General features: G+C 43.8%; 3 protein-coding genes and 1 long non-coding RNA gene across 4 annotated transcripts; 3 read left to right on the top strand and 1 right to left on the bottom strand.

Annotated features, from left to right (window-relative positions):
• Positions 1 to 71: 71 nt before the first annotated feature.
• LOC133472268 (aldo-keto reductase family 1 member D1-like) lies at positions 72 to 2508 on the top strand. Its single transcript, XM_061762852.1, has 9 exons — positions 72 to 315; positions 422 to 589; positions 666 to 782; positions 890 to 967; positions 1102 to 1224; positions 1435 to 1544; positions 1658 to 1823; positions 1910 to 1992; positions 2070 to 2508. The coding sequence occupies exons 1-9, from the start codon at positions 223 to 225 to the stop codon at positions 2110 to 2112; spliced, it is 981 nt and encodes a 326-aa protein (XP_061618836.1). The 5' UTR covers positions 72 to 222; the 3' UTR covers positions 2113 to 2508.
• LOC133472269 (uncharacterized) lies at positions 1220 to 3606 on the bottom strand. Its single transcript, XR_009786664.1, has 3 exons — positions 3467 to 3606; positions 2952 to 3382; positions 1220 to 1582 (listed from the first exon to the last, which is right to left on the bottom strand). It is a non-coding gene; the product is annotated as an uncharacterized LOC133472269 (long non-coding RNA).
• kdm5a (lysine demethylase 5A) lies at positions 3376 to 19735 on the top strand. The gene is made up of 29 exons (XM_061762842.1): positions 3376 to 3621; positions 4299 to 4376; positions 5048 to 5170; positions 5249 to 5419; positions 5506 to 5691; positions 6125 to 6203; positions 6290 to 6381; positions 6451 to 6609; positions 6695 to 6814; positions 6915 to 7073; positions 7970 to 8151; positions 8224 to 8386; positions 8759 to 8878; positions 8973 to 9167; positions 9474 to 9655; positions 9730 to 9854; positions 10601 to 10751; positions 10829 to 10949; positions 11070 to 11246; positions 11924 to 12102; positions 12194 to 12332; positions 12946 to 13125; positions 13658 to 14218; positions 14965 to 15123; positions 15240 to 15368; positions 15456 to 15603; positions 15682 to 15902; positions 16756 to 17229; positions 19027 to 19735. Exons 1-29 carry the CDS (start codon positions 3475 to 3477, stop codon positions 19306 to 19308), a joined length of 5202 nt encoding a protein of 1733 aa, XP_061618826.1. The 5' UTR covers positions 3376 to 3474; the 3' UTR covers positions 19309 to 19735.
• Positions 19736 to 20868: 1133 nt separating this feature from the next.
• Positions 20869 to 27113, top strand: LOC133472267 (sodium- and chloride-dependent GABA transporter 2-like). Its single transcript, XM_061762851.1, has 15 exons — positions 20869 to 21019; positions 21097 to 21291; positions 21706 to 21840; positions 22491 to 22631; positions 22701 to 22788; positions 22863 to 22995; positions 23123 to 23257; positions 23828 to 23931; positions 24032 to 24156; positions 24624 to 24736; positions 24820 to 24957; positions 25920 to 26022; positions 26105 to 26205; positions 26331 to 26501; positions 26582 to 27113. The coding sequence occupies exons 1-15, from the start codon at positions 21013 to 21015 to the stop codon at positions 26729 to 26731; spliced, it is 1839 nt and encodes a 612-aa protein (XP_061618835.1). The 5' UTR covers positions 20869 to 21012; the 3' UTR covers positions 26732 to 27113.

The following is a 27113-nucleotide window of genomic DNA, read 5'->3' as shown; positions in this document are numbered from 1 at the left end:
AAAACGAAACAATGGGTTACGTACGGTGACGCGACGATGTTGTTCCACTTCCCATATTTACATTGTCGCTCTTTGTACCTGGGTGGAGTTTTAGTGTGGCCAAAGGGCACGCACCACGGGGTTCTTACGATAATTAACACATTTCAGTGTGGGAGAGCTGGGAAATTGTAATAGCCATCCATCCATCCATCCGTGCATTTTCTAATTCACAATTTGGTAAATATGAATTGGACACCTGGGAGTCACGCTGTTCCTCTTTGCGACGGGATGAGCATGCCTGTAATAGGACTGGGTACTTACGCAGATCCCCGCACGGTAAGAAACATTGCACTGCACATCTGGAAATTCTTAAGGAATATTTTTTTCCCCTAAATAACTTCAAATTACACCACTATGCATTGACTTCCCTCCCCCCCCACAGACGCCTGAAGGCACTGCATATCATGCTGTAAAAGTGGCAATTGAGACAGGATACAGACATATTGATGGAGCGTTGGTTTATGTCAACGAACATGAGGTGGGACAAGCCATTCGGGACAAAATAGCAGATGGAACTGTAAAAAGAGAAGACATCTTCTACTGTGGAAAGGTTTGCAATCGAATAGTGGGTGTTCACACATCTTGCATGAATAAATTTTGCCTGTCAACAATGGACTGTTTTGCAGCTCTGGAACACATTCCATCCACCAGAACTGGTCCGACCTGCTCTCGAGAGAACTTTGAAGACATTACAGCTGGAATATGTCGATCTATACATCGTCGAGATGCCCACAGCGTTCAGGGTACACTTGCATTTAATGCAACAAATGCAATGGCCATTGCAGAATGCCAATTTTGATTCATATGCGAAAGGAGCAAAACATCGTCATCTTGATTTGATTTTCTGCAGCCAGGAGAGACCTTCTACCCGAGGGACGAGGAAGGGAAGTACATTTATCATGACACAGACCTCTGTGCGACTTGGGAGGTGAGAATAACAATGAATCCCTTCATCGAAATGCAACAGTATTACTGAGTATTACCAGGCAAGTGAATTGCTCATATTTACTCAAAGTCAGGAACACCTTTTTGCATTTTGTTTGCTCAAATTGTCTATCTAAGGCTTTGGAAGCTTGCAAAGACGCCGGGCTGGCGAAATCTCTCGGGGTATCCAACTTCAACAAGCGCCAGCTGGAGTTGATCCTCAACAAACCGGGACTGAAACACAAACCGGTTTCAAATCAGGTACAAATATGTACAGTAAATACAAAAAGACACTTAGTGAAGAAGGTAAATGATTGCAAAAACAAGTCCAATGTTAACAATCTTACTCAACAAATATAATAGATTACATAAAACTAAAAATATGTCACCAGATTTAACTGTGTTGGTAATATTACTTCTATGCTGATGAACGCAATACAAAGCACTCAGTAAATTCACATATTTTCTCAGGTTGAATGCCACCCCTATTACACTCAGCCAAAGTTGTTGGAGTATTGCAGGCAGAAAGACATTGTCATTGTGGGATACAGCCCATTGGGGACATCCAGAGATCCATCCTGGTATTGCAGACCCGTCCCAATCGATCATCCATGTCTTCCTGAAAATGCATTTTTGTTCACAAAAACAAAAAAAATGGTTATGATTTAGAAATATAAATTGAATTTCCCGACAGGGTCAACTTAGCCTGCCCGCCACTGTTGGAGGATGAAGTTCTCGTGTCGCTGGCTAATAAGTACAAGAAGACTACAGCTCAGGTCGCCCTCAGATTTAATGTGCAGAAGGGAGTTGTGGTCATTCCAAAGAGCTTCAGCCCGCTTCGTATCAGGGAGAACTTCCAGGTTTGTTTTGGCCATTTTATAATTTCGGGTGTATAATTAAGAGTCTTAAAAAAAATTCAAATCCTGCGCTGCACCGTCTGTTGCAGATCTTTGACTTCTGCCTTTCCGAAGAGGACATGAAGACCATTGAGGGTCTGAACAAGAATATTCGCTTTGTGGAGCTCCTCATGTGAGTAAAAGTGCATAATTGGTCATTTATAGTCTTCTAATTAATAAATAATTCACGTTTTCCTTGTTATTCAACAGGTGGGCCGACCATCCCGAGTATCCGTTTCATGATGACTACTAAATACCAATTTGAAGAAATGCAATTCAGCTCCTTCACAAGTTTAATGCATTTAATTTGTAGTACTATATAAGTCAGATTTCAAATCATATACAATCACCTGTTACATTTTAAAAGCATTTTTATTGCATCTATTTTTTTCTTGTGTATTTTGGGTGTTAAGTGTTGGTGTTATGTGATGTTATGAAGACCAAGCATGAAATATCAATCTTTAAGGTCATTTTTACCATTGATGCTCTTTTTTCTATGTTAACTATCTATCCAAAGATGTAGCATTACAGTTATTATTAGATATATATATTATACATGTAGTTATTGAAGTTGTACCATTAATCTGGTTGTCAAACTGTACCTTGTTTGACATTTTAAGTATATTTAATAAAATCATTATAAAAATAAGTATTTTGAACACGTTTTCTTTTATTTTGAAGCAGCAACGTGTAGTTTTTTCTCTCTCGACTTTTAAGCATTTATTCGCGTCAATGACAACTCCACGTCGCTAAGAGGCGCTAACACGGCTAATGTGACAACAACAGCGACAGGCGATGTTAAATTAGTATAAAGTGACCCAAGAAATATAACAGTTCATTTTTCACATTTTTATTAAGACGAGTAAAGCTTTCGTCATAATAATAAGTCAAATTAACCCTGGTAAAGCGACGTTTTTAGCCAGCGTTAGCTGCGCAACGCTCGGAAGTTAAGCTAACCAAATTAGCCCTTTAATGCTAGTTTCCCGTACGCGTCAATGAATGGCGGAAGCAAGTAAAGACATCAGTCAACAATGTACGACAGTTACCTATTTGAGAGCAAAATGATGGCCTTTATCAGTAACATTGGAATACCTTGAATGGCCGTACATTGTTTGGCGTGAGTACGTTCGATTGGAAGTGCAGCATCGCGAAGAGATCATGTGTTCCACAGATCCACACACGGAGCTAGGTTAGCACCCACAGCTACGTCGCCGTCCTGGATTGTGTTCTTTGTATCACCAAGAACTTGTGTGTTTTGCAATCAAACAGTGGATAAAGTCGTCTCCTCGTCTCCGTCGTGAGAGAAGAGGCGTGATGGCGTTTTGGACTGACACTGCCCTCTGTCCGCTGTAGGAGAGGCGACAAAGCTCCACAAATCATCGTTTTGCATGAATCCAGGCTGGAGCAACGTTCAAAATATCAACATTACATCTCCTATACTCAACGTCATTGACGCTGTTTACTCCGAGGAAGATGATGGAGGAAGTTCCCCGCGACGAGGAACATTTGGATCCAATCATGGCCTGGTGAAAGCAACTTGGGAATATTTACTATAACACAATTAATAAACTTCTCACGGGGACAAAACAAACAGACAAACAAAATACCTCCAAACATGTCTGCGATCGGTGAGTTTGTACCCCCGCCCGAATGTCCCGTTTTTGAGCCAAGTTGGGAGGATTTCTCGGACCCCCTTGGATTTATCAACAAGATCCGACCCATCGCCGAGAAAACTGGCATATGCAAGATCAGACCCCCGGAGGTAAACTTCAAAACATCCACGTAAAAAAAAAAAAAAAAACATTAATTATTTGGAGGGATTGTGTATTATGTGTTTCCCCCCCCCCATGTCAGCCTGTTTTTTTGAAGGAAAAAAAAACATGACCACTTGCCATCACGCCAATTAGAGGTCACACAAGGGTTTAGTTGTCTGCATCACCACTCAAACGCCTTCAAATTATGTTGCATAGCGTAGTCTTATATTAACAACCCCCCTCCCCCGGAGAAAAATGCTTATTTAAGATGGAAAATTGTGTGAAATTGAAGTCACATTTTATGTACTCGGCTAGCTAATTTACGTTAGCTACGTCAACTCGACGTTGGGCCTCAGGTAGCAAAGTCACGCCTCACGATATTTTTGTAGTGTGTAGGCCTCTGAAAGCAACCGTTATGCACTATATTCATTTTCTGTAATGTATTATTATTGTTTTTAGACGAAAGAGTGCCTTTAATAAGAACAAAAAAAAAATAGAACAGCAATGAAAACGTGGGCAGCTCAGACGGACCACAGTTCAAAGTCACTATTACGACTAACTTAAAACGTCGTGTGTCGCTTGCTAGTTCAAGTGTACACTATAACTCATATTGAATCGTGATTAAGCCTCTCTTTTACTTTTATGACAAATGTTTTATTTGTTATTGTATTTTTTTTTCTACAAGGATTGGCAGCCTCCGTTTGCGTGCGACGTGCGTCACTTCCGTTTCACTCCTCGAGTACAAAGATTGAATGAACTTGAGGTGAGTTTATCATCGTGACAAAGGTGTTCACTTGGATGTGTGTCTCTAGCTTTTATGGGCTTTTATTTTCAAGGAAACTACTATACACATCAGTCACAATGTAGGTAGACCATCTCAAGGTATATGCAATATACAAACACTATAATGTCCCAGTTTGGTGGTTTAAAACTGCACTGCATCATAGTGAGGGTGCACATTAGCATCTCTAGTTGCCTTATTTAAAAAAAAATGTTTTTTTTACATCGAGTTCGGAGCCGGACCTGAGCCATGACCCTGTGGTTTCAAAGCCCAAGTCCTTAGAGATGAGCTGAGACCCTTCCTTATGTAATTCTATGTAATATATTACTGTACTAGAAGCCTCTCTAATATGATCCAGTGGAAACTACACCACAATAAACTTAGATTACAATACATATATTGTAAATAGTGTCAGAGGACAGCCACCATAGAAAATGGCTGGATGGAGAGTGTCAGTGTTACATTGTGCAACACAGATGACAGTTTTCAGTTTTGTGTATTTATAACAGCACTTAATGCTTCAATTAACCAAATTCTCCCACTCGTCCTTGTGTATTTCAACGCATGAGGAAGATAAAGACGATGGGGATTGGTGGGTAGTATTTGCCTCCCGTGCTGTCCTTCACTTTAGTTTTGCTCTCCATTGGGTCCAGGCACTCACTCGAGTGAAGCTCAACTTCCTGGATCAAATCGCAAAGTTCTGGGAGCTGCAAGGATCCAAAATTCGCTTCCCACATGTGGAGCGAAAGGTCCTGGACTTATATCAACTCAGCAAGGTAAGCCAGGAGTCTTTTCCATGGAGGATTCTATGATTATTCTGACTAAAATGCAACTTTATTTTTGCATGCGTTCAGGTTGTGTCATCCGAAGGTGGCTTTGAGACCGTTTGCAAAGAGAAGAGGTGGTCCAAAGTGAGCAGTCGAATGGGCTTCCCGCCAGGGAAAGGCACCGGCTCACTCCTGCGGTCCCACTATGAGAGGATCCTTTACCCCTATGAGCTCTTCCAGTCGGGAGCCACTCTGACTGTAAGGGCGATCCATAAATCCTCTTTTTGAAAATTCCGTTTTTCAGCCATTTGTATTTAAATCCTCACTTACTGCTTTCCGGTTAGGGCATCCAGCAGCTATACGAGGAGGGAGATGATGGCGAGGAGGTGGACGAGGGAGTTGGCGACGACGCAGTGGAGGAGGATGAACAAGAGGATTACGAGGACAAAGACAAAGACAGGGAGCTTGATGCAGCGCAGATAAAAGAACGTCCTCTGGCCGAAAGACGCTCAAGGAGACTTAAATCGGAAGTGGGTACCGATAAGGATATACACTACTCACTAGTGTTGGGACAGTACTGGCCACCCACGGGATGGATGCGTTATTAGGATTCCCACATAGATTCTGAGCAGGACACGCCCTGCTCGAATATTACTGGCTCCGAGACACACATTGTTGCACTATGATTGGCTGTTGTATTTCTGTAGAACACACCCGACTGCTTCCACACGGGAAAAGATGTGCCTTAATTGTGGTGTTGTTAATGTTTCCCGCTAAGCCTAACCCACCCTCATCCTAACCTTAACCCATCCTAAATCGCCTTAAGCCCCAAACCCAACCATAAAAACGTTGCTGAAATGTGTACACGAGGGCACAACATGTTTACATCCAATTGCTAGGCACTAGGCAAGTTAAGTAGAACAGGAAATTTATTGTTAATTTATTAATCCTCTCTCTCTCTAGAGGGAAAACAAAGATCCCAAAGGCCTCAAACTCTTTGGTACCAGTCCCAAGATGGTGGACTTGGAAATTGTGTCGGCAGGTAAGAGACATTTGGATTGGCCTGCATTTTTTTATTCCCCTCTTCAAATGCAACCAATAGCTTAAGCTTGTTCCCTGTCGCGTTAGGCGACGGCTACAACAAGAAGCATCGGCACCTCAGAGCTCAAGCCTTCGCCATCAAAATGAAACCACGCAAGGAGACGCTCGAAGTCAACTTTGTGAGCGTCAGACTGCGATTTGGTCACATCTAATTTCTGCTGTACTAACTTAATGTAACGCTCACCCAGATTGACCTCTACTTCTGCCTGATGTGCGGACGCGGCGACGAGGAGGACCGCCTGCTGCTGTGCGATGGCTGCGACGACAGCTACCACACCTTCTGCCTGGTTCCGCCTCTGCACGATGTGCCCAAAGGCGACTGGCGCTGCCCCAAGTGTGTGGCAGAGGTACACCTAACACAACTGCTCAGGTTGATTTCCCTCCTGAATTTGTTTCATAAACAATCCTCTCTTTCTCCCCCCCCCGTTGCAGGAGTGCAGTAAGCCCAGAGAGGCTTTTGGCTTTGAGCAGGCTGTGAGGGAATACTCACTCCAGAGCTTTGGAGAGATGGCAGACCAGTTCAAGTCGGACTATTTCAACATGCCAGTCCACGTATGTAAAGACACCGAACTTGAAAAAATTCAAGTTTCACGATGGATATCGTGTCTGTCATACAGTATATACTGACAAATAGACGGTTTTAATTTCACAGATGGTGCCCACTGAGCTGGTGGAGAAAGAGTTCTGGCGTCTGGTAAGCAGCATCGAGGAGGACGTCATCGTGGAGTACGGAGCCGACATCAGCTCGAAGGACGTGGGCAGCGGATTCCCTGTCAGAGACGGCAAGAGGAGGCTACTGGGAGACGAAGAGGTGAGCGAACGGATCTGTTTCACTTGTAGATAAAAAAAAAAAAAACAACTGTTTGCAAATAGGAGCGTGCGGAAAAAAAAATGTTGCAGGTAAAAATTCAGTTTTTATTTGTAGATTAAAGCAGTTATTAGTGTGATGTGTCTAAGTGTGACACGAGAGATAATCGAATTTCACCAAACCCTTTCACAGTATTGCACTATGAGACATCATCAGGTGGGCAGCAGGAACTTATCCAATTTCACTTAATTGGGCTGAAACTGATCGAATGACTGCAAATAAAGCATCTTTGTTCATCTATAGCCGTCGTATGGTGAAATGCAAAGCAAACGCTCTTCGGACTCGTTGGCAGAAGTTTCAATCAACCTGTGTGTCCACCTGTTGTCATATATACAAGAGAAATATTTCACACTGAGAAAGTAAATTTGTGCGTAAATCGAGATCATCATTATTTGAGTTCATATACTTTTTCAGACATTTTTGTTTGGTGTGATGTGGAATGTGATTTTGTAAAATAGTGTTTCTCCTGACCCCTGCTGCGAATAGCAGAATTCTTTGACTCCCCAAGATGCCACAAGATAGCGCCAAAGCAATATTTTTATTTGAGATGTCGCATGGCTTTGGCCTGAGGGGAATAAAAAAACAGTGAAAAGGTGAGGTTTTTTTTTTAACAGAGGATTCGTTCCCGCAAAAAAACAACAACAAAACTTGCATATAGCTGAATTCACAAATACCAAGGTTCACTGTATGTGCCTAGGCTCAGTGTTTGGGAAATACTGTATTAACGCATCCATAGAAAACACACATTTATTTTGCACTCTCTGAAAATGACTGTTCAGTTGAAGAAGTAAAGTGCATACAAATGGTGAATAATAAACATCTTTTACTGTTCCTTTTAGGAGTACGCCAACTCCGGCTGGAATCTGAACAACATGCCAGTGCTGGAGCAGTCGGTGCTCACTCATATCAATGTGGACATCTCAGGCATGAAGGTGCCCTGGCTCTATGTCGGCATGTGCTTCTCCTCCTTCTGTTGGCACATTGAGGACCACTGGAGTTACTCCATTAATTTCTTACATTGGTGAGATTCTGGTAAATACGCAAGTCACAGTCGCCTGTTCCAGAAGGTTGAAACTCCTCTTTTTGTCTTCAGGGGAGAACCCAAGACCTGGTATGGAGTGCCGGCGTCCGCCGCAGAGCAGCTCGAGGCGGTCATGAAAAAGTTGGCTCCGGAGCTGTTTCAATCGCAGCCGGACCTTCTCCATCAGCTGGTCACCATCATGAACCCCAACGTCCTCATGGAGCACGGTGTGCCTGTATGTGACCTAGACTTCACACTAGCGAATTCTCATTAGAACTGCGAAAAGGTGGACATTTCGCTGTAAATATGGGAAATTAAGCTGGGGAATTTTAGAAAAGTGTCATATTCGAGCATAAATATAAACATTTTCTTTTGTCATAAACAAACATTTTACATGTATTGTGGTTGTTGGAGTCCAGATAATGCGAAAATGAATTTTCCCCAACTATATTCACGCTCCCTATTAAGAGCCAACCTTCAGTTTTTTATGAATTCCTGGTTTATTCACATTAATTACCATGAAAAGTTTCCAACTTTTTGTTTGTTTTGCAATCCTACTTTTCTTGAATGTTGAGCGACATGTATGTGTGCTATATTCCCTTTGTAGGTGTACAGGACCAATCAGTGCGCAGGGGAGTTTGTGGTGACCTTTCCGCGAGCCTACCACAGTGGATTCAACCAGGGATACAATTTTGCAGAGGCTGTTAACTTCTGCACCGCTGACTGGGTAATGGTTCCTCTATTTATACGAATGCTCAATGACTTCCCTATTAACGAGTGGCTGATGAATCCGAATATGAATGTGGATTTGTCCTTCCCAGTTACCCATGGGCCGTCAGTGTGTGGCCCACTACCGACGCCTGCGCCGCTACTGCGTCTTCTCGCACGACGAGCTGCTGTGCAAGATGTCCGCTGATCCGGAGAGCCTGGACGTGGAGCTGGCCGCGGCCGTCGTCAAGGAGATGGGGGAAATGATGGATGAGGAGACTAAGCTTAGAAAGGCAATAAAGGACATGGTAAGTCATTTATTGAACGTTTGTGGTTCACGAATCACGAATTCACCTGTTCACCTATCTATTGCTATTTGCTGAAAAACTCACCTATTTGCGTTTTTTTTTTTTTTTTGTGCTCATTCTGAAACACCACAAAATCAAGGGAGTATGTTGAAGTAAAACATCTCGACCGAAAGGCAAGCTTTGTACAGTATGTCAGGGAGGAGCTAAATTTAGTCTCATGAAGACATTACGACATGAAGACATTACGTTTGCACTTTGCAGATGGAATAACAACATGAAAAAGTAGTTGTTCTCCTTGGCCTGTAGGGGGTGCTGTCAACAGAGCAGGAAGTTTTTGAGCTGGTCCCCGACGACGAGCGCCAGTGCCACAAGTGCAAGACCACCTGCTTCCTGTCCGCCCTCACCTGCTCTTGTTGTCCTGATCGGCTGGTTTGTCTCCACCATGCAGAAGATCTCTGCGACTGCCCTCTCAGCAACAAGTGCCTCAGGTAAGCGCTCCATATTTTTTTTGCACTGCTTTTGTCGTATCCAGCAAAGCTTCAGTAAATGTTTTTATTTTCAGGTATCGCTATGATCCAGAGGAGTTTCCGGCCATGCTGTATGGTGTGAAGAATCGTGCGCAGTCCTATGACACTTGGGCAAAAAGGATCAACGAGGCCTTGGTTGCAGACCAGAAGAACAAGAAAGGTTTCTTCCTAACTTCTACATTAGTGATTCCCAACATCTGTGCTGCGGGAAATTATCCAATTTCATTAAATTGGTCAACAAATGATGACAAAAATAATGTATCTTTGTTCATCTATCTATGCCAGCGATCTATAGTGACATGCAGAGCAAGTAAATGGTCTTCCGCGAGATAGCAGAATATACAATTAACCTGTGCATCCTCCTGGTGACATGCATACAACTGAATAAGTCATGGCACAGTTTGAGGTATTGTCATGGATAAATACTGGAAAAGAACTCAATCCGACTGGATCCTGGATAAAATTCGATCCCAGGGGAAGGTCCTAGAATGAGTAGTGGTTAAAAAAAAAAAAAACGACAAAAAGGTGAGCTCAAGCCAAGACAAATGAAAGTTACCTTCCCTGGGGATTTACTTTCAACGGGGACCCAACCCAGTTGACTCCGTAACGCTTGGTGTTTGGGCAAAAGCTCTCTCACTATATCATGGTCCTAAACAACTGAAATGACATCTCTAAACAAAACCTGAGCATGCCCCAATTTCACAATCAGTAAATTTGTGAGTACATTCAGGCGAAATAATCATTTTTTTCAGTATACTGTATACAACTGTATTTTTTGTGACATTTTTGTTTAGTCGTGTACTGTGAGATTTTTTTTTCCAATGTAAAATTATGTGCCTTGGATCAATTAATATTGGGAAACACTGCTTAGTATTTGTGTTTAATTGCCGTGTGTCTTTCACATAGATCTAATTGAGCTCAAGGTTTTGCTGGAAGATGCAGAGGACAGGAAGTATCCGGAGAATTCTCTGTTCCGCCGTCTCAGAGAAATGGTCAAAGAGGCCGAGACCTGCTCCTCTGTTGCCCAGATGTTGCTCAGCCGCAAGCAGAGACATAGGTAAGGTGATGCCCATGCACACAAGCAAGACAATTGTGCCTTTAAGGGGCGCTAAGTGGTTGTTTTTCCACCCACAGCAGCCGCTTGCGTTCAGAGAGCAGTCGGAGCCGCAGTAAGCTGACTGTGGACGAGCTCAAGGCCTTTGTGGAGCAGCTTTACAGGCTGCCTTGCATCATCAGCCAGGCCAGACAAGTCAAGGTCCATCCCCGTTTGTAATCACCAAGATTGTGTAGTTTTGATAGTGGTGAAGTAACAGAAAAAAAAAAGCCAAGTTTGGACCAAGAGGTTTTTTGTTGTGTAACTCACACATCTTTACAGGAGTTACTGGAGAATGTGGAAGACTTCCATGAGCGAGCTCAGATCGCGCTGGCGGACGAGCTGCCCGATTCCTCCAAGCTGCAGGCCCTTTTGGACCTGGGTAGCGGCCTAGATGTGGAGCTACCGGAGCTTCCCCGCCTCAAACAGGAGCTCCAGCAGGCCCGTTGGCTCGATGAGGTCAGCATCGAAGTAACCTTTATGTTCTCAAATTGTTAAACATAATTTTAAATCTAATCAGCTGGTGTAGGCTCCAGCACACCCACGACCCTCGTGAAGATAAGCGCTACAGAGAATGGATGGATTGATCATAAAACAATATTGTCATTATTATATTATCCTCACTAGGGTCGCGGGCGTGCTGGAGCCTATTCCAGGTATCTCCGGGCGAGAGGCGGGGTACACCCTGAACTGGTCGCCAACCAATCGCAGGGCACATATAAACAAACAACCATTCGCACTCACATTCATACATCCGGGCAATTTAGAGTCAATTCAATTAACCTACCACGCATGTTTTTAGCATGTGGGAGGAAACCTGAGTCCCCGGAGAAAACCCACGCAGGCACGGGGGAGGACATGCAAACTCCACACAGGCGGGGCCGGGATTTGAACCCCCGTTCCTCAGAACTGTGCGACAGATGTGCTAACCAGTCGTCCACCGTTCCGCCATTTATTATATTCATCATAGAGGTGCACATGTTCATTGGTGTTATGAGGGGGTCCTTAGAATAATGTCTATCCTGTTAGGGGTCCCTGGAGCCAAAAAGTTGAGAATCCTTTTTTTTTTTTGTTTTTTTTTAAATAACATAGTTGTAAAGGTGAACTCTCAAAGTGACTTCTACTGTCATTTTAAGGTGCGTTTCACCCTAACGGAGCCCCACCGCGTCACCCTGGAGCTGATGAAGCGGCTGATCGATTCTGGTGTGGGCTTGGCTCCCCACCACGCTGTGGAGAAGGCCATGGCTGAACTACAGGAGATTCTCACAGTCTCTGAGAAATGGGAGGACAAGGCCCGCGCTTGCTTGCAGGCCAGGTATTGTTATGCACTTAATCGCGCACAGATAACTTTTTCCGTACCAAGTGTTCAGTGTTGCTCACTCCTGCTTATTTGTCTTTAAACAAAGGCCTCGACACAGCATGGTGACCTTGGAAAGTATCGTGGTGGAAGCCAGGAACATTCCAGCATACCTACCTAATATTTTGGCTTTACGAGAGGCCCTGCAAAAAGCCAAAGACTGGACTGCCAAGGTGGATGCTATTCAGGTACAGACTTTAATTCACTCTTGTTGAGTGCTTCCCATCCTTCTTATTGAGCATAAGCACACATTTTACATGAGAAGAATCTCACACCACCAAACAAAAATGGCACAAAAGGTTTACAGTGAGCCCCCTTATATTCACGGTTCTGCATTCGCAAAGTTGCATTGTCGCCAATTTTTGGGAGGAGGAACCTATCCTCCGTTATCCGCCCCAAAAAATCTTTTTAACTGTTTTTATGGCTCAAGCCAAAATCATGCCTCATAAAAATATTGATTTGGCGCCCTCTGGTGGCATCTTGGTGCCAAGCACCTATGTCGAACTGAGGGGAGGACACAAAAAATGCTTAGCTGCCCTGTTATAGAATCTATAGGCAATTACAAACCTTTTTGTCTCCAAGTACTTTGAGATTTTCACTATTCGTGACAGGGTGCGGTCTGCCACCCAGTGGAAGAACATTTAATAGTTCTCTGTCACTGTACGTCTCAGACATAGATGAACAAACATAATTTTTTTTAAATAAATACAAAAAAATGAAATTGGATAATTCAGGAATCACTGCTCTTGGGAATGATTGAGTTATTGGACCTGTGACAAAGACCATTGTATCCACACACAGAGTGGTAGTGCCTATGCTTACCTGGAGCAGCTGGAGAGCCTGCTGGCTCGGGGTCGTTCCATCCCGGTTCGTCTCGATCCGCTGGCCCAGGTGGAGTCTCAGGTGGCCTCCGCGCGAGCCTGGAGGGAGAGGACTGGCCGCACCTTTCTCAAGAAAAACTCCACATACACACTACTCCAGGTGAGATGTCGCATCTCAAGTTAGGGCTCGGATAATAATTGATATTGTCGATCAGTTCAAGGCATTTTTTATTTATTTATTTTTTGTAATTCCTTTCTAAAATGATATTAAAAAGCCGAGTTGAGTTGCTGAAATAGCGGGCAGGCAGGCTGGAAGAACTATGCCTTCATCTTTAAAAAGCCAAAACTTTTGATGAAATTTCAACCTCAAAAGTAACTATTGAATATACCGACCTGTTACACAGCCCCACGATATCACACATTTGAAGAATGAGGTTATTCTTCCATCAGGTGGGCTCCAAGTAGCTTGAAACCGACATGCTCTTTCATGGCTCATTTTAGGTTAAATTGTTGAACATTTAAAATGTTAATTTATGAAGGATGTTTACATTCGTTTTGACAAAATGGACATTATTTTCCAAGATGAAGCACATGTTTTTTTACTTTATCAGTTGTGACATAGGTTGTGGCATCGGAACAGAACTCAGTAGGAAACCAAGTACCACCTGGGATGTTTCATATGTTCTTTTCAGGTTCTCAGTCCTCGCTTGGACATCGGCGTGTACGGCAACAGCAAAAGCAAGAGGAAACGAGTTAGGGAGCTCATGGAGAAGGAGCGAGGAGGCTTTGACCCCGACACCTTGAGTGACCTGGAGGAGAGCCTCGAGGAGGCGCGCGAACCCTCCACCGTCGTCGCCGCCTTCAAGGCCAAAGAGCAAAAAGAGGTGGAGGCCATCCACTCCCTGCGCGCCGCCAACCTGGCCAAGATGGCCATGGCCGACCGCATCGAGGAAGTTAAGTTCTGCCTGTGCCGGAAGACGGCCAGCGGCTTCATGCTGCAGTGCGAGCTGTGCAAGGATTGGTTCCACGGGGTGTGCGTGCCTCTCCCTAAGACGGGAACGCAGAAGAAGCTCGGCGTCGGTTGGCAGAGCAATAGCAAGGACTCCAAATTTCTGTGCCCGCTGTGTCAACGGTCCAGGCGGCCGAGGTTAGAGACCATCCTGTCTCTGCTGGTGTCGCTGCAGAAGCTTCCTGTGCGACTACCAGAAGGAGAGGCCCTCCAGTGTTTAACTGAGAGGGCAATGAGCTGGCAGGTACGCACTGTAAATCAAGGGCTCTCAAACGTTTTGGGTCGACCCCTTCATAATCCCAGTGTCATCGAAACTACCACGTATACCCCGAGATGCCATAGGAATTAAAACATTGCCTTTTTTTTTTCTCAAGAAAAAGATAATTTTCCAATAAGTTCATATTTTTTAGAGAAAAAATGGTAGTTATGAGAATAAAGGGGGAAAAAAGTCAGCCTTATCAGAATGTATTTTTTTTCAATAAAAAGTCCAGATATGATATTCAAGTCAAAGTTTGAGGGAAGAAGTCATATCTTAACAAACGAATTTCAAAAATTGCCTTTATTGTCATCATATTACGCACTTTATTCTTGAAAAGATGTTTACTCTCCCAAAAATAGGATAGTATTTTGTTGTTAAAAACATTAGGATTTTATTTTTCCTGTAGTAATAAGTTTTTTTCTAAAAATAAAAACAATATATATTCATGCAGGGATGCCAGACTTACGTGATGATTTATCACAATCATATCAGAGCTAATAATTGACCCAAAGCTAAGTTTGAGAGCCGTTACTGGTTTAGTACAGTTTTGTTGTTGTTGACGTGGCGGTCCTCGTTATTCAATTTTATTAAAATTATATTAAATTAATGATTCATTGCAAAATATTTTGCGGACGCCCTGGAATAGAGGGACCCGAGTTTGACAACCACACCTGTAAATGCCCAAAAAATCCGGGGTTCCTTCGTGAACTAATTGTCAACGTTGCTACCAGGACCGGGCACGTCGAGCTCTGGCCACGGAGGAGCTGTCGTCCGCCCTCGCGAAGCTGTCCGTGCTGAGCCAGCGCATGGTGGAGCAAGCTGCACGGGAGAAGACTGAGAAGATCATCAACGCCGAGCTGCAAAAAGCCGCAGCAAACCCTGACTTGCAGGTGAGACACTATGCACCTAAGATGCACTGTAACCTTTTCTGGTGCAGTTCATTTTTCTTCTCTAATTTTACCTGTAAAGCTTACAGCGCATTTTGGTTTCATTGTTGTCTCTCTAGGGTCACATCCAGACCTTCCAGCAGTCAGGCTTCAGCAGAGCCACCTCGCCTCGCCCGTCTGTGGACTATGACGACGAAGAGACTGACTCGGATGAGGACATCAGGGAGACGTACGGTTACGACATGAAGGTAAAACTGGGCGTTAAATCAATCAGAGGTAAACATAAACGCCTTAGTTCCACCTACATCTAATGATACCTAATGTTGTGGTTCCAGGATCCAGGGGAAGTTAAGCCTTACCTCTTCTGCGATGACGAGATCCCAGTGAAGTCAGAGGAGGTGGTTAGTCACATGTGGCCGACTGCCACGCCCTCGTTCTGCACTGAACACGCATACTCTTCAGCCTCTAAGTCTGTTGTACAAAGTGAGGCTTCGCTGTTTTCTGTTAGTCATTCTCAAAGATAGACGACAGAAAATAGTCAAATAAAAATGCATATTCCAGATGTGGGAACGCCAAGAAAGCAGCCCAGGAAGACTCCTTTGATACCTCGCAGTCTGGAGCCGCCAGTGCTGGAGCTGTCTCCGCAAGCCAAGGCCCAGCTGGAGGAGCTGATGATGCTGGGTGACCTGCTGGAGGTGTCCCTGGATGAGACTCAGCACATCTGGAGGATCTTACAGGCCACGCATCCCCCCTTAGAGGACAGATTCCTACAGGTTATGGAGGTAAGCACAGCTGGACCTCCGGCCAGATTGTAGTTGATTTAATTTTTGTCTAATTGGGCAAACACTGGTCCACGCACAGGCCATTTGGTACTGGGCTGCACATTGAGACTATCCATCCATCCATCCATCCATTATCTGACCCGCTTATCCCCACAAGGGTTGCGGGAGCGCTGGAGCCTATCCCAGCTATCATCGGGCAGGAGGCGGGGTACACCCTGAACTGGTTGCCAGCCAATCGCAGGGCACATATAAACAAACAACCATTCGCACCCACATTCACACCTACGGGCAATTTAGAGTCTTCAATCAACCTACCATGCTTGTTTTTGGGATGTGGGAGGAAACCGGAGCACAGAGAGACTAAACAAAGAATATTTTATCGATCATCAGTCTTTTTCCCCAGAAAGTATCAAATATTAGTAAAAACAAATCTTACTTGGAAAGGGGGCAAGGCCAAATAATGAGACAGAAGGAAAAGAGCCAACGACTTTCAAGAAAAAGAAAGCTACTTTTAAGAAAAATACCAGCAGTCCTGCTTAAAATATGGGTTTATCGACGCAGGTGATTCTCACGCACCAAGCCCGTTTTTCGTAATATGTGGCGACAAGCTCACGAATGAATCCTTCAAAACTGTGTCGGCACGTGGTGACCAAACACCTGACATTCACAAACAAGCCGGGATTAAAAAGAAGGCAGAATATCCAGGGATTTGAACCTATTATTGGTGGGTCTGCAATGTATCCGCCAATATAAATAGGATTAAAATATCGCTTGACCTGAAACTGGTCAACAGCACAAAAAGGGTTGAGGACCACTCAAATGGGGTGTAATTGGTCCCTTTTCTTTTCCACAGCCTGACGACAGTCCAATGGAAAAGTCTCTGAAAATCAAGATCAAGGATTCAGAGAAGAAGAGGAAGCGGAAGTTGGAGCGAGCCGAGCACCACCACCACCACATGCTGATGTCCTCCGCAGGCGGGGCCGGGACACTGGGGGGCATGCGGCCGTCCAAATCCAAGGAACTGAAAAGGGCCGGCCTGGAGCTCGGCCTTGGGGGCAAACCCAAGAAGAAGAAGCTAAAACTGGGCCTGGATAAGAATAGGGAGATGAAGCAGCTGGCCAAACGTTTGGCCAAGGAGGAGAAGGAGAGGAAGCGGAAGGAGAAAGCAGCTGCTAAGGCAGAGGCCATCAGGGATGGGCTGGAGAAGAGGAAGGAGAAGAAGATTCTCGACATTCCCTCCAAGTACGAGTGGTCTGGCGCCGAAGACTCTAACGACGAAAACGCCGTGTGCGCAGCTAAAAACTGCCAGAGACCGTGTAAAGACAAGGTGAGGACGTCCTTTACGACATGGGTGGGAAACACTGAATCACGGTCAATATTCCATGTGACAGCACATCACGTTGATCTTGTCTACGTTATAGATGAATGATAGACACATCGACGGTTTACATGTTAACAGAGGTCAGAGGTGAACATGTGAGGTTAGCAACATTTTACACAATGTTTATACTTAACTGTATTATTGTAAGTAGTTCCTCTATTGACCATTAAATTGCATAGTCCAGTACATGCATGAGTTCGAGTGCTTATCCTGAACAACCCAGACAAACTTCGGTGCTCAAAGATCACCATTTTAAAAAAAAAATTTATTTTTTTTTTTTGTTTTGTTTTTTAAAGGACCAATTAGGTCAGGTCATTAATGCATGTATATGCTCACAAAGAAAAGTTCAAATGGGTATGTGCAATATTTAATTTTGATGAGAATTTATTCTCATTTTAAAAGCTATTAAAAATAGCTCAATTAATGTAACAAATATTACGGGACTCTTGATGTACATGCTCAGTGGGCTTTTTGGGTTCTATTCGATAATTTCACCTGACACATGTTCACCTTGTCGTTGAGGTTGCTTTGGGTTAATCGCAAACACTTTCCCCAAATGAACATCATGGAACTTTACAGCTGATAGCAGCACTGGAACACCTTAATGAGAGTTACACATAACGTATTAACAGGCAAAGTCGGCGCGGCCCTTACGGGAGGTGCCCGGTGGCGCAGTTAACAAGTGGCCAGTCTGCGGGGGCCAATCGGAGCTGTGGAATTTGGTGGGCTCGCCGCACAGACAGAATTTGATTTATACTTATTTGTGATAGTGTTGCGCTAGATGTCATCAGTTCTCAAACTGGAGTCCCCAGACCCCTGGGGTTCTGTAAGCTGTTATTTGGGGTCCGCAAAATAATTTGTAATAAACTGCATACTTACAAACAAACATACTAAACCAATGACTCCTCCCTACCTCAGCGCTGGGCCAATTAAAAGCTCTGATAGGGTTGTGACGTATAACATGAATCTGACATCCTTGCGCACGTGCAGCATTTCTAGCTCTCTCTCACGCTTTTTTCATGAAGAGTTGTACAGGTGAGGCAAAATCTTTGCACCTTGCCTCGGATCCAAAATGTCAAAAATGTGGAAATCACTGCTTTTGCGACGTACACTACTCACAAAAAGTTCAGGATATTGGGCATTTGAGTGAAATTTCAGGATGAACCTTTACAGGTGAACTTTATTTTTTTTTTTTTTAAAAACATCTTGCTTGAATTACTTAACACCACATTGTTCAAGTTGGTCTTGTACCTTTTATTACTATCACGTATTGTTGTGCACCAACATCAACACAACACCACCCCAAAATCTTGAGGCAACATAATGCCATACAGCTCCCGCAGCGTAAGGAAGATGTCTCAGTTCAAGTGTCCAAGAGGGTTAATAGTTGTTCTAAAGCTATTTTTTTTTTTTTAACCACTTTACATTGGTTAATAATGCCTAATAATAACAGACGACGTGGGGACAGACCGATAGTATCGATTTGTGGACATAATGTGAAATTGACCATATTTGGACATACGGGGCAGCCGCTCGACAACAACGATATGCAACTGTTCAGTGTTATGGTACGATTTGCACAACTTGTTCTCTAACAAGGGGCTGGACGGCTATGCCCAAAAAATTTCAAGGTTCAATTCGAATTGAAAATCGAAACAGTCCTCTTCATCATGACATCATGAGACCAAGACCACCCCCACAATTGATCAACAGCACCTTCATATTTTCCTTTTCATGTTCAAGGTGGACTGGGTGCAGTGCGACGGCGGCTGTGACGAGTGGTTCCACCAGGTGTGCGTGGGGGTCTCATGCGAAATGGCCGAGAACGAAGACTACATCTGCGTGGACTGCTCCCTTAAGGCCGTCGGATCGAGGCGGGGAGGGGGCGTGGCCGAGGTGGAGGTGGCGGAGGAAACCATGGTGATGCTGGCGACGCCGAGCCTGCTGGCGGTCGCTGGCGCCTCGTGGTCCCGCGCCGCTGCTGTACATCTAAACCCAACGGAGGAGCCTCACCAGAACAGTTAGCACAATGTGAGGCCTGAGAAATTGACTTTAAACGCATTGTCCAGGATGGCAATAGTGCCCTCGTATAGTAGCTTCAACATGGAAGCCTATTTCTGTAACTTACTGTATCGTAAACCTCAAGAGACAAATATTTACAGGAACAGCCTTCTTGGACCGAAACATCCACCAGCTGCTTCCCAGATCTCCCACTCTACAATAACCAATCACCAGTCAAACTCCCGACACGTGTCATGTTTAAACAAATTACTCTTCCTTTTGTGCGGCCCTTCAGACTTGTCTTTAGGACTCCTGGTTAGGTAAAAAGAAATGGTTGTAATGTAGTGGAATTATTTATATTATTATGTATATAGCTTGAAAGCAATTAAAATAATGGATTGTGGCTTTTATGTTTCGTTTCTCACCTTTTAATAAACTATTCCTAGTCAAACAGTTGTTTACAGATGCTCTTGCCTTTTTTTTTATTATTTTAACCTTAATCACCCTGTAACAAAAATTGATAGCATTTTGTCTTTTGCAGAAAGGAATGTGGTGGGGAAGGAGGGGGGGGGGGGGTCTTCTCATAACTTATCCTCTGACACAATCCGGTGCAAACTCGCTTCAGCCGCTTTTGCCGTCTTCACCTAAGTGAGTCACCATGGGGAGCGAGAGAGTGGCGTCTTTAATTAGTGCTAAGCACTTGTTTACGTCATGTTATGTTGTCCCCTTGTGTCTTAGTTGTATGACTGCGACATAAAAAAAACAAAACATTGCATTTATTTCCATAAAGTCACATTATTCAAACTTAGTTTCCCACGCTTAATTGAGCCAAGGCACATATTTTATGTAAGAATAATCTCATGACATACGACCGAACAAAAATACACAATCGCATACAGTGCCATGAAATAGTTTTTGACACCCTTCTCAATTTTTTATTTATTTATTTTTTTTGCATAGTTTACCCACTTTAATATTAAGGGTCATAAAACAAATAACTATCAGACAAAAGATAACCAAAGCAACCAAAAATTGCAGTTTTTAATTGATTTTATTAAGTACAAAAATAAAAAGTTACATAGCCCTATGTGAAAAATAAAATTCCCTCTCGACCTATTAAGTGGTTACGCCACCCTCAGCAGCAACAACTGAAATCAAGCGTTTTCTGCAGTTTTTTAGATGTCCTAGGTTCCTTCAGTCACCTCCTGGATGAGTTGTCGTCGTGCTCCTGAGATAATTCTTGTCGGCTGGCCGCTCCTGGGAAGGTTCACCACTGTTCCATGTTTTCTCCATTTGTGGTTAATGGCTCTCACCGTGGTTTGCTAAAGTCCTAAAGCTAAAGAAATGGCTTTGTAACCCTTTCCGGACTACTGTTTATTTATCTGTTCTTGAATTTGGTTGGATTGTGGTATTTTGTTGCATCTTTTGGCTGATTTCATTTTGTCAGACAGGTTCTATTCAAGTGAAACCTTGATTGAACAGGTCTCGCAACTCAAGTTGGTCCGCTATGCCCGGCCCCATCAATTTGACTGTCAAGTGTAAGCGATGCACTTTGCTCTTAAGCGTCCACATGACGGCAGAGACAGTGGAGGCTGGCCTAAGTTTAGCATTTCGAGCCCCCGCCTCCTCCTCCTCAACCCCCCCACGCTGTACTTAAATTCTAAAACTTGAGCATTTACTGGTCAACCACCTGTGGCAAGCACACGCGTGAGGCATACAACACGTGCAATGACGGGTAAGCTCATCAATGCCTAGTTGCTTACGTACACTGAATAATTATTACATTTCCCTCTTTTTACCTGTATCCCTTAGGAGACACTGCCAAGGCGGGCCTCCAGAATGGCACCGCCGTCCAGGCACGGGAGCCGCTGCCCCCCTTTGAGGTGAAAATGGAGGAGAGGGGCCAGTGGAGCAACAAGGTGGAGTTCATCCTGTCCGTTGCAGGCTCCATCATCGGCCTGGGCAACATGTGGCGCTTCCCGTACCTCTGTTACAAGAACGGAGGAGGTGAGTGGAAGAGAACGAAGAAACCCACCATGCACAGTCAATCCAGAAACATCTAACTAGTTCTACCCCAATATTTTGTTACCAGAGTTTCTTCTTCTTTTTTGCATGGAATGTCCTTAAAAGAGATGTTTTTTACCCTTTTTTGGGGGGTCTTGAAACAGCGTGTGCTCACTCGCCTCGCTCTGCCTCGGCGGGGTGTCAGGGTCAAAGTTTGGGGCCCAGCGGGGTCACACAGCTGTTGTTGCTCCTCGCTCGCAGCAGCTGTCCCCGCGGCGAGGCGGAAATGTGAGCGCGCCGCCAAACATCCCGGGCCACCCATCAGGGGGAAAGGAGACCCTTGGAGATTAACTTTCAGTTGAAAGTTCTAAAATGGAACTCTAAAATAAATGACTGTCTGCTTTCTCCACTCCTCAGGTGCCTTCCTCATCCCATACCTCATCTTCCTTTTCGCCTGTGGCGTTCCTGTCTTCTTCCTGGAGACGGCCCTGGGCCAGTTCACCAGCGAAGGAGGCGTCACCTGCTGGAGAAAAATCAGCCCCTTGTTTGAAGGTACAGCTTCTTCGAGAAATAATTCAAATGTATTATTTGTTCAAATTTTTATAATTACATTTCGTAATATTTGTATTCGTATTATTATTATTTGAGTTAATTTGCGTTTTATGCTACCAATATAGGAGACACGGCATCTAGGTATTTGTGTTCTTCTTTGTGTGTTTTTTATTCGACCAGTCGAGTAGAATATATGTAGTAATTTCAAGGAAATTCATGTTTTAAATTATTGTTACGCTACCAGTATAGCAGTATATGAGTATAGTCATATAATGGTGCAGTGGATATAAAAAGTCTACACACCTCTGTTGAAATGTTAGGTTTTTGTGATATTAAAAATTGAGACCAAGATAAATCGTTTCAATTTTTTTGTGACTTATTAATGATTCCCAGTATCTTGGTCTCATTGTTTATTTTTTTTTATATCAGAAAAAAAAAAGTGGCTTTTGAACAGGAGTGTTAAGACTTTGTATATCCACTGTATATAAGTACAGCATGATCTATAATTAGATGAAATAAATGATAAAAAGGAAAAAATATATACTATTTAGAAATTGATGAACAAAATCGAAGATTACACCCAAATTGTCTTGTGACATTTTTCAATTTAAATTATTATTTGGTGTTTTTTTATGGCCCATATTCTTCAGGTCTCGGCTATGGCACACAAGTGATAGTGACGCTGCTGAACTTCTACTACATCATAGTCCTGGCTTGGGGGATGTTCTATCTGTCTTTTTCCTTCACCTGGGATCTACCTTGGTCTTCCTGCAACAACACATGGAACACGGGTAATACGACGATTTAATTTTAGTATTAACACATCCAAAGGACTTTCATTGCTACCGTTTCTTCTCCAGAAAACTGCATGGAGTTCCAGAGGAGAAACACCTCCATCAACCAAACACTCTTCCAAAATGCTACCTCTCCGGTCATGGAGTTCTGGGAGTGAGTCCTCAAGTTGTGATGTGTGGACCACATTTGCAAGGTGACGGCTGTAACACTTCTTTTGGTCTGGACAGGAGACGAGCGCTGAGGATCTCGCCGGGGATCGACTGCATGGGCTCGCTCAACTGGGACCTGGTCCTGTGCCTGTTCATCGCCTGGGTCATGTGCTACTTCTGCATCTGGAAGGGGGTTAAATCCACAGGAAAAGTGGGTGGCAAGGGAAAAGTGTACCATTGATTGATTTCTGTATTCACTTTTTTTAGATTGACAAATATGGAGACGCAGCTGGTGTTTTTTGTTTTGTTTTTTCTTCTTCATCTTTTGGGATATTTAGGTGGTCTACTTCACAGCAACCTTCCCCTATCTGATGCTTATCGTGTTGCTGGTGAGGGGACTCACCCTACCTGGTGCAGGAATTGGGATTCAGTTTTACCTCTATCCTGATTTGGGACGTCTGGCAGACCCACAGGTACCAAAATGCCAGACTTAATATACACTATGTGGACAAAAGTACTGCGACTACTGGAAGTAGTACAGAAGAAAACATGGTGTATGTCTTACCAGTCAAAAATCCCAAATGGGAGTCCTTTGGTGTTGTGCCGCCTGTTGGTGAGGATGCACCAGATGCAGGTTCCACGTGGTTCTTTGCGGGGGGGGGGGGGGGGGGGGGGGGGTGCCTGCTGCGTCCATCTGCGCTCTGCAAAAAAGAGCCAGGGACCCCGAGGATCAAATGCTGGGCCAGGACGCCACTGGGATTGTAAACAGGGGACAGAGTCGCGGACGGCCCTACCAATTTTGCTCCGTAGCTGTCGTCAAAAGCCTGCTTTGAAACAAAGGGCAAAAAAACTGGTGTACTGTATTTTGGTTCCCGTAAGCTTGGTTTAATAAGTATCCAAGTAAATAAGACTATTAACAGATGCTTCACATCATCTCTCTGCAATAGTGAATGATTGTGCAGGGGCATCCTCTGGTTTATATAACCATCGCTGGCCACGTGCCACATGCTCTTCTTACTTGTATATAACTTGCTTTTTTCAAGGTCTGGATGGATGCCGGCACGCAGATCTTCTTCTCCTATGCTATTTGCTTAGGCTCCTTGACAGCTCTAGGTAGCTATAACAAATACAACAACAACTGCTACAGGTAGGTTAGGATGTTTCCACTCGTGTGTATTCGTTCTGAACATCTGGTTTGATAAAAAAACAAACAAACAAAAAACACCTCCGAATTGTCCGTATTGCAGAGACTGCCTGGCGTTGTGCTTTCTGAACAGCGGCACGAGTTTCGTGGCTGGATTTGCAATCTTCTCCATTTTGGGTTTCATGTCTTATGAGCAGAACGTTCCCATCTCGGAGGTGGCGGAGTCTGGTGAGGCTTGACAGCAATACAGTGAAAAAAAATATATATTTTTTTGCATCATGTGTGATATGGGTGGGAATACTGTAGAGCACAGGTGTCAAACTCAAGGCCCGGGGGCCCAGTCTGGCCCGCCAACTCGTTTTATGTGGCCCGCGAAAGCAAATAAGTTGACACAGATGATTCTTGCTCAAATTCTCATATATAATAAATAGGATTGTTGAGCTATTGCAAGCATTTTCTGTTTACAGTAACTAAGTTGAACAAACTATTACCCTTGACTTCTGATTTCAAAACTAGGTATCCATCAATTTGTTGTGTGTATGTAACAGTATTATGAGGTGACTAAACAGTTAACAGTCTGAGGGAAACCGTGACTACAATGTGGCCCGCGACAAAAATGAGTTTGGCACACCTGCTGTAGAGCAATAACATAATAGCATATTTAATGAATTACTTTGGTTGGTTGTGCTTTGCAGGCCCGGGTTTAGCCTTCATTGCTTACCCACGTGCTGTGACAATGATGCCCTTCTCTCCTCTGTGGGCCGCCCTCTTCTTCATCATGATCGTTTTTCTTGGGCTGGACAGTCAGGTGAGAATATTCCGCGCTGCTCGGTGAATGAATGAATTCAAGTTCTCCTGTAATGATTACACTGATGCTGTGTTTTTTTTGAGTTTGTGTGCGTGGAAAGTCTCGTGACCGCCATCGTCGACATGTACCCCGCCACCTTCCGTCGCAAAAACCGCCGGGAGCTCTTCCTCCTTGCTGTGGTCTTCCTCTCCTTCCTCGTGGGCCTCATCATGCTCATGGAGGTAGGCCTCGGACTCCCATCTACAGCTCACAGTGCAGGGAGCCTCTGCTGATGGTGGATATTAAAAGGGTTAACTATGTCTACATTGTGTGTTTTGCTGAGAAAAAAAAAAACACAATATAGATGACACGTTTTCACCTCTGCACAGCTGGAAGCATGAATGCTCTGCAGAGGTGTCAACAAGTCTTCATTTTGTAAGTACAAGCAAGTCCAAGGTTTGGCCTCAGTCTCACTAATATGTAGTTCTGATTTTGAAATGCAGCTATGCCTAATAACAAAGTATGACACTGTAAAAAGTATTCATATTGAATGCACTGGAGTTTATACAGGAAAACATCCAATTTTGGTCGAAACTATCAGCATTCACAAAAAGTTAGGGACATTTGGCTTTCGGGTGAAATTTTAGGGTGAACTAAAAATGCCCAATCGAACCTTTACAGGTGAACTTAATTTGACCTTCGTCTTGGTTAGGAGCAGCATGATGACGATAACTGTTTAAATACCAATTCTAATTGAACCAGGAATTGTATTGATCCATTCATGGATCAAACACCTTTCGGCTCCTTGTTAGAGAACAGCAAGTTGTGCAAAATGTCGTAAAACATTTCGTCATGCGCATTCAAAAGGGTAGAGGGAAAGATTATAGTGCATTTTAGGTTCATCCTGAAATTTCATCTGAAAGCTGAATACTCCTTACTTATTCTGAGTACCCTCGTGTATAATACACTGAGTACTAAGTCCACCAACTACATGCAATAGGTAAAATATACTGTATTATACACTGAGTAGAAATACAGCAATACTATTTCACATTTTCAGTGTTTACAGTATATCAGCGTGAGAAATGACCCTTGCACACAAATACATGATGCCACAGTGCTGACAAGGGTGTTCTAATAATAGTCAATGATTAGCGCCTGCACATATGGATTGAATTGCGTTTGTGTGTGTTGTTTCCGACAGGGTGGGATGTACGTCTTCCAGCTCTTTGATTACTACGCTGCTAGTGGCATGTGTCTTCTCTTCATGGGCCTTTTTGAGACGGTTTGCATCGCGTGGGTCTACGGTAAGCCGCCATCAAATGGAAAATGATTGTGATTTAGTCATCCAAAAAAACTAATATTCTTGTCGCAAATGGGTTTCTCCAGGCGCCGATCGCTTTTATGACAACATCGAAGACATGATTGGCTACCGTCCTGGGCCTTACATCAAGTACTGCTGGATGTTCTTCACCCCGGCCACATGTATTGTGAGTTTCAACCTCATCCCTGGAGGATTTAGTTGGACATGGCACAAAATATGAAGCTCCATTGAAACAGAATCACATGTACCTGTATTTTGTGAGATTTGATACACATCTGATTATCTCCCCAGGGTACCTTTGCCTTCTCCCTCATTAAATACACACCCCTAAAATACAACAACGAGTATGTTTATCCGTGGTGGGGCTATGTGATTGGCTGGCTACTGGCTCTCTCCTCCATGGTCTGCATCCCCCTGTGGATGGTGTATAAGATCAGCACCACCCAGGGGACGTTCAGGGAGGTAATGCACCTCTTAAAATACAAATATACAGCAGCATCTGTTGACTACACACAGTATTATTATTTTTTGTCTTCCCACAGCGCATCCAGCTGCTCATCACGCCATCTGAGGACTTGCCCAAAACCAAGAGAGAGCAGGAGAGGTTGCTGGCCATTTTTGCTCCGGAGGAAGACTCCAGCAGGAATAAAAACGGCTACCGTCCCGTGTCGGAGCAAGACTCCAGCCTATGAGGCACCAGTGGAGCTACAGAAGTGGATTTTGGTTCAATTTCAAGAGCCGAATAGAATAACACTGAGACAGCTAAATCACTAATAGCTTGCTTGTGAATGCAGCCAACTCTCTCTGTATCCAATAGCTCTACGTAGCGCCAAAGCACTATTTGTATTATATTATTGTATTATCAGAAGTAAATAAATATAATAATACATTTTTGTCCTTTGTATTTACGAGTACGCAATTTTATTTTATGAAATATGCTGGAAATATGCATTGTCAAGATTACTGTGCTCACTGCTGTAGAACTAATATGTCAGTGTAGTCTTTTATTTTATACTGTGAATTGTCTGTACAGAGAAATTTGTAAGTCTCTTTTTCAATAAACGTAAAATCCTA

Source organism: Phyllopteryx taeniolatus, chromosome 22 (genome assembly GCF_024500385.1).
Source record: "Phyllopteryx taeniolatus isolate TA_2022b chromosome 22, UOR_Ptae_1.2, whole genome shotgun sequence".
NCBI lineage: Eukaryota > Metazoa > Chordata > Actinopteri > Syngnathiformes > Syngnathidae > Phyllopteryx > Phyllopteryx taeniolatus.
This window is presented reverse-complemented; position numbering and strand designations above follow the sequence as displayed.

Excerpts from the sequence above, each read along its gene's own strand:
- LOC133472267 (XM_061762851.1), top strand. Across the intron at positions 23,932-24,031 it reads TACAACAACAACTGCTACAG|AGACTGCCTGGCGTTGTGCT; the intron begins GTAGGTTAGGAT and ends TCCGTATTGCAG. Across the intron at positions 24,737-24,819 it reads TTCTTGGGCTGGACAGTCAG|TTTGTGTGCGTGGAAAGTCT; the intron begins GTGAGAATATTC and ends GTTTTTTTTGAG.
- kdm5a (XM_061762842.1), top strand. The coding sequence starts at position 3,475 with ATGTCTGCGATCGGTGAGTTTGTACCCCCGCCCGAATGTCCCGTTTTT. Across the intron at positions 5,420-5,505 it reads AGTCGGGAGCCACTCTGACT|GGCATCCAGCAGCTATACGA; the intron begins GTAAGGGCGATC and ends CTTTCCGGTTAG. Across the intron at positions 7,074-7,969 it reads GGCTACTGGGAGACGAAGAG|GAGTACGCCAACTCCGGCTG; the intron begins GTGAGCGAACGG and ends TGTTCCTTTTAG.
- LOC133472268 (XM_061762852.1), top strand. The coding sequence starts at position 223 with ATGAATTGGACACCTGGGAGTCACGCTGTTCCTCTTTGCGACGGGATG. Across the intron at positions 590-665 it reads ACATCTTCTACTGTGGAAAG|CTCTGGAACACATTCCATCC; the intron begins GTTTGCAATCGA and ends ACTGTTTTGCAG. Across the intron at positions 1,225-1,434 it reads ACAAACCGGTTTCAAATCAG|GTTGAATGCCACCCCTATTA; the intron begins GTACAAATATGT and ends ATATTTTCTCAG.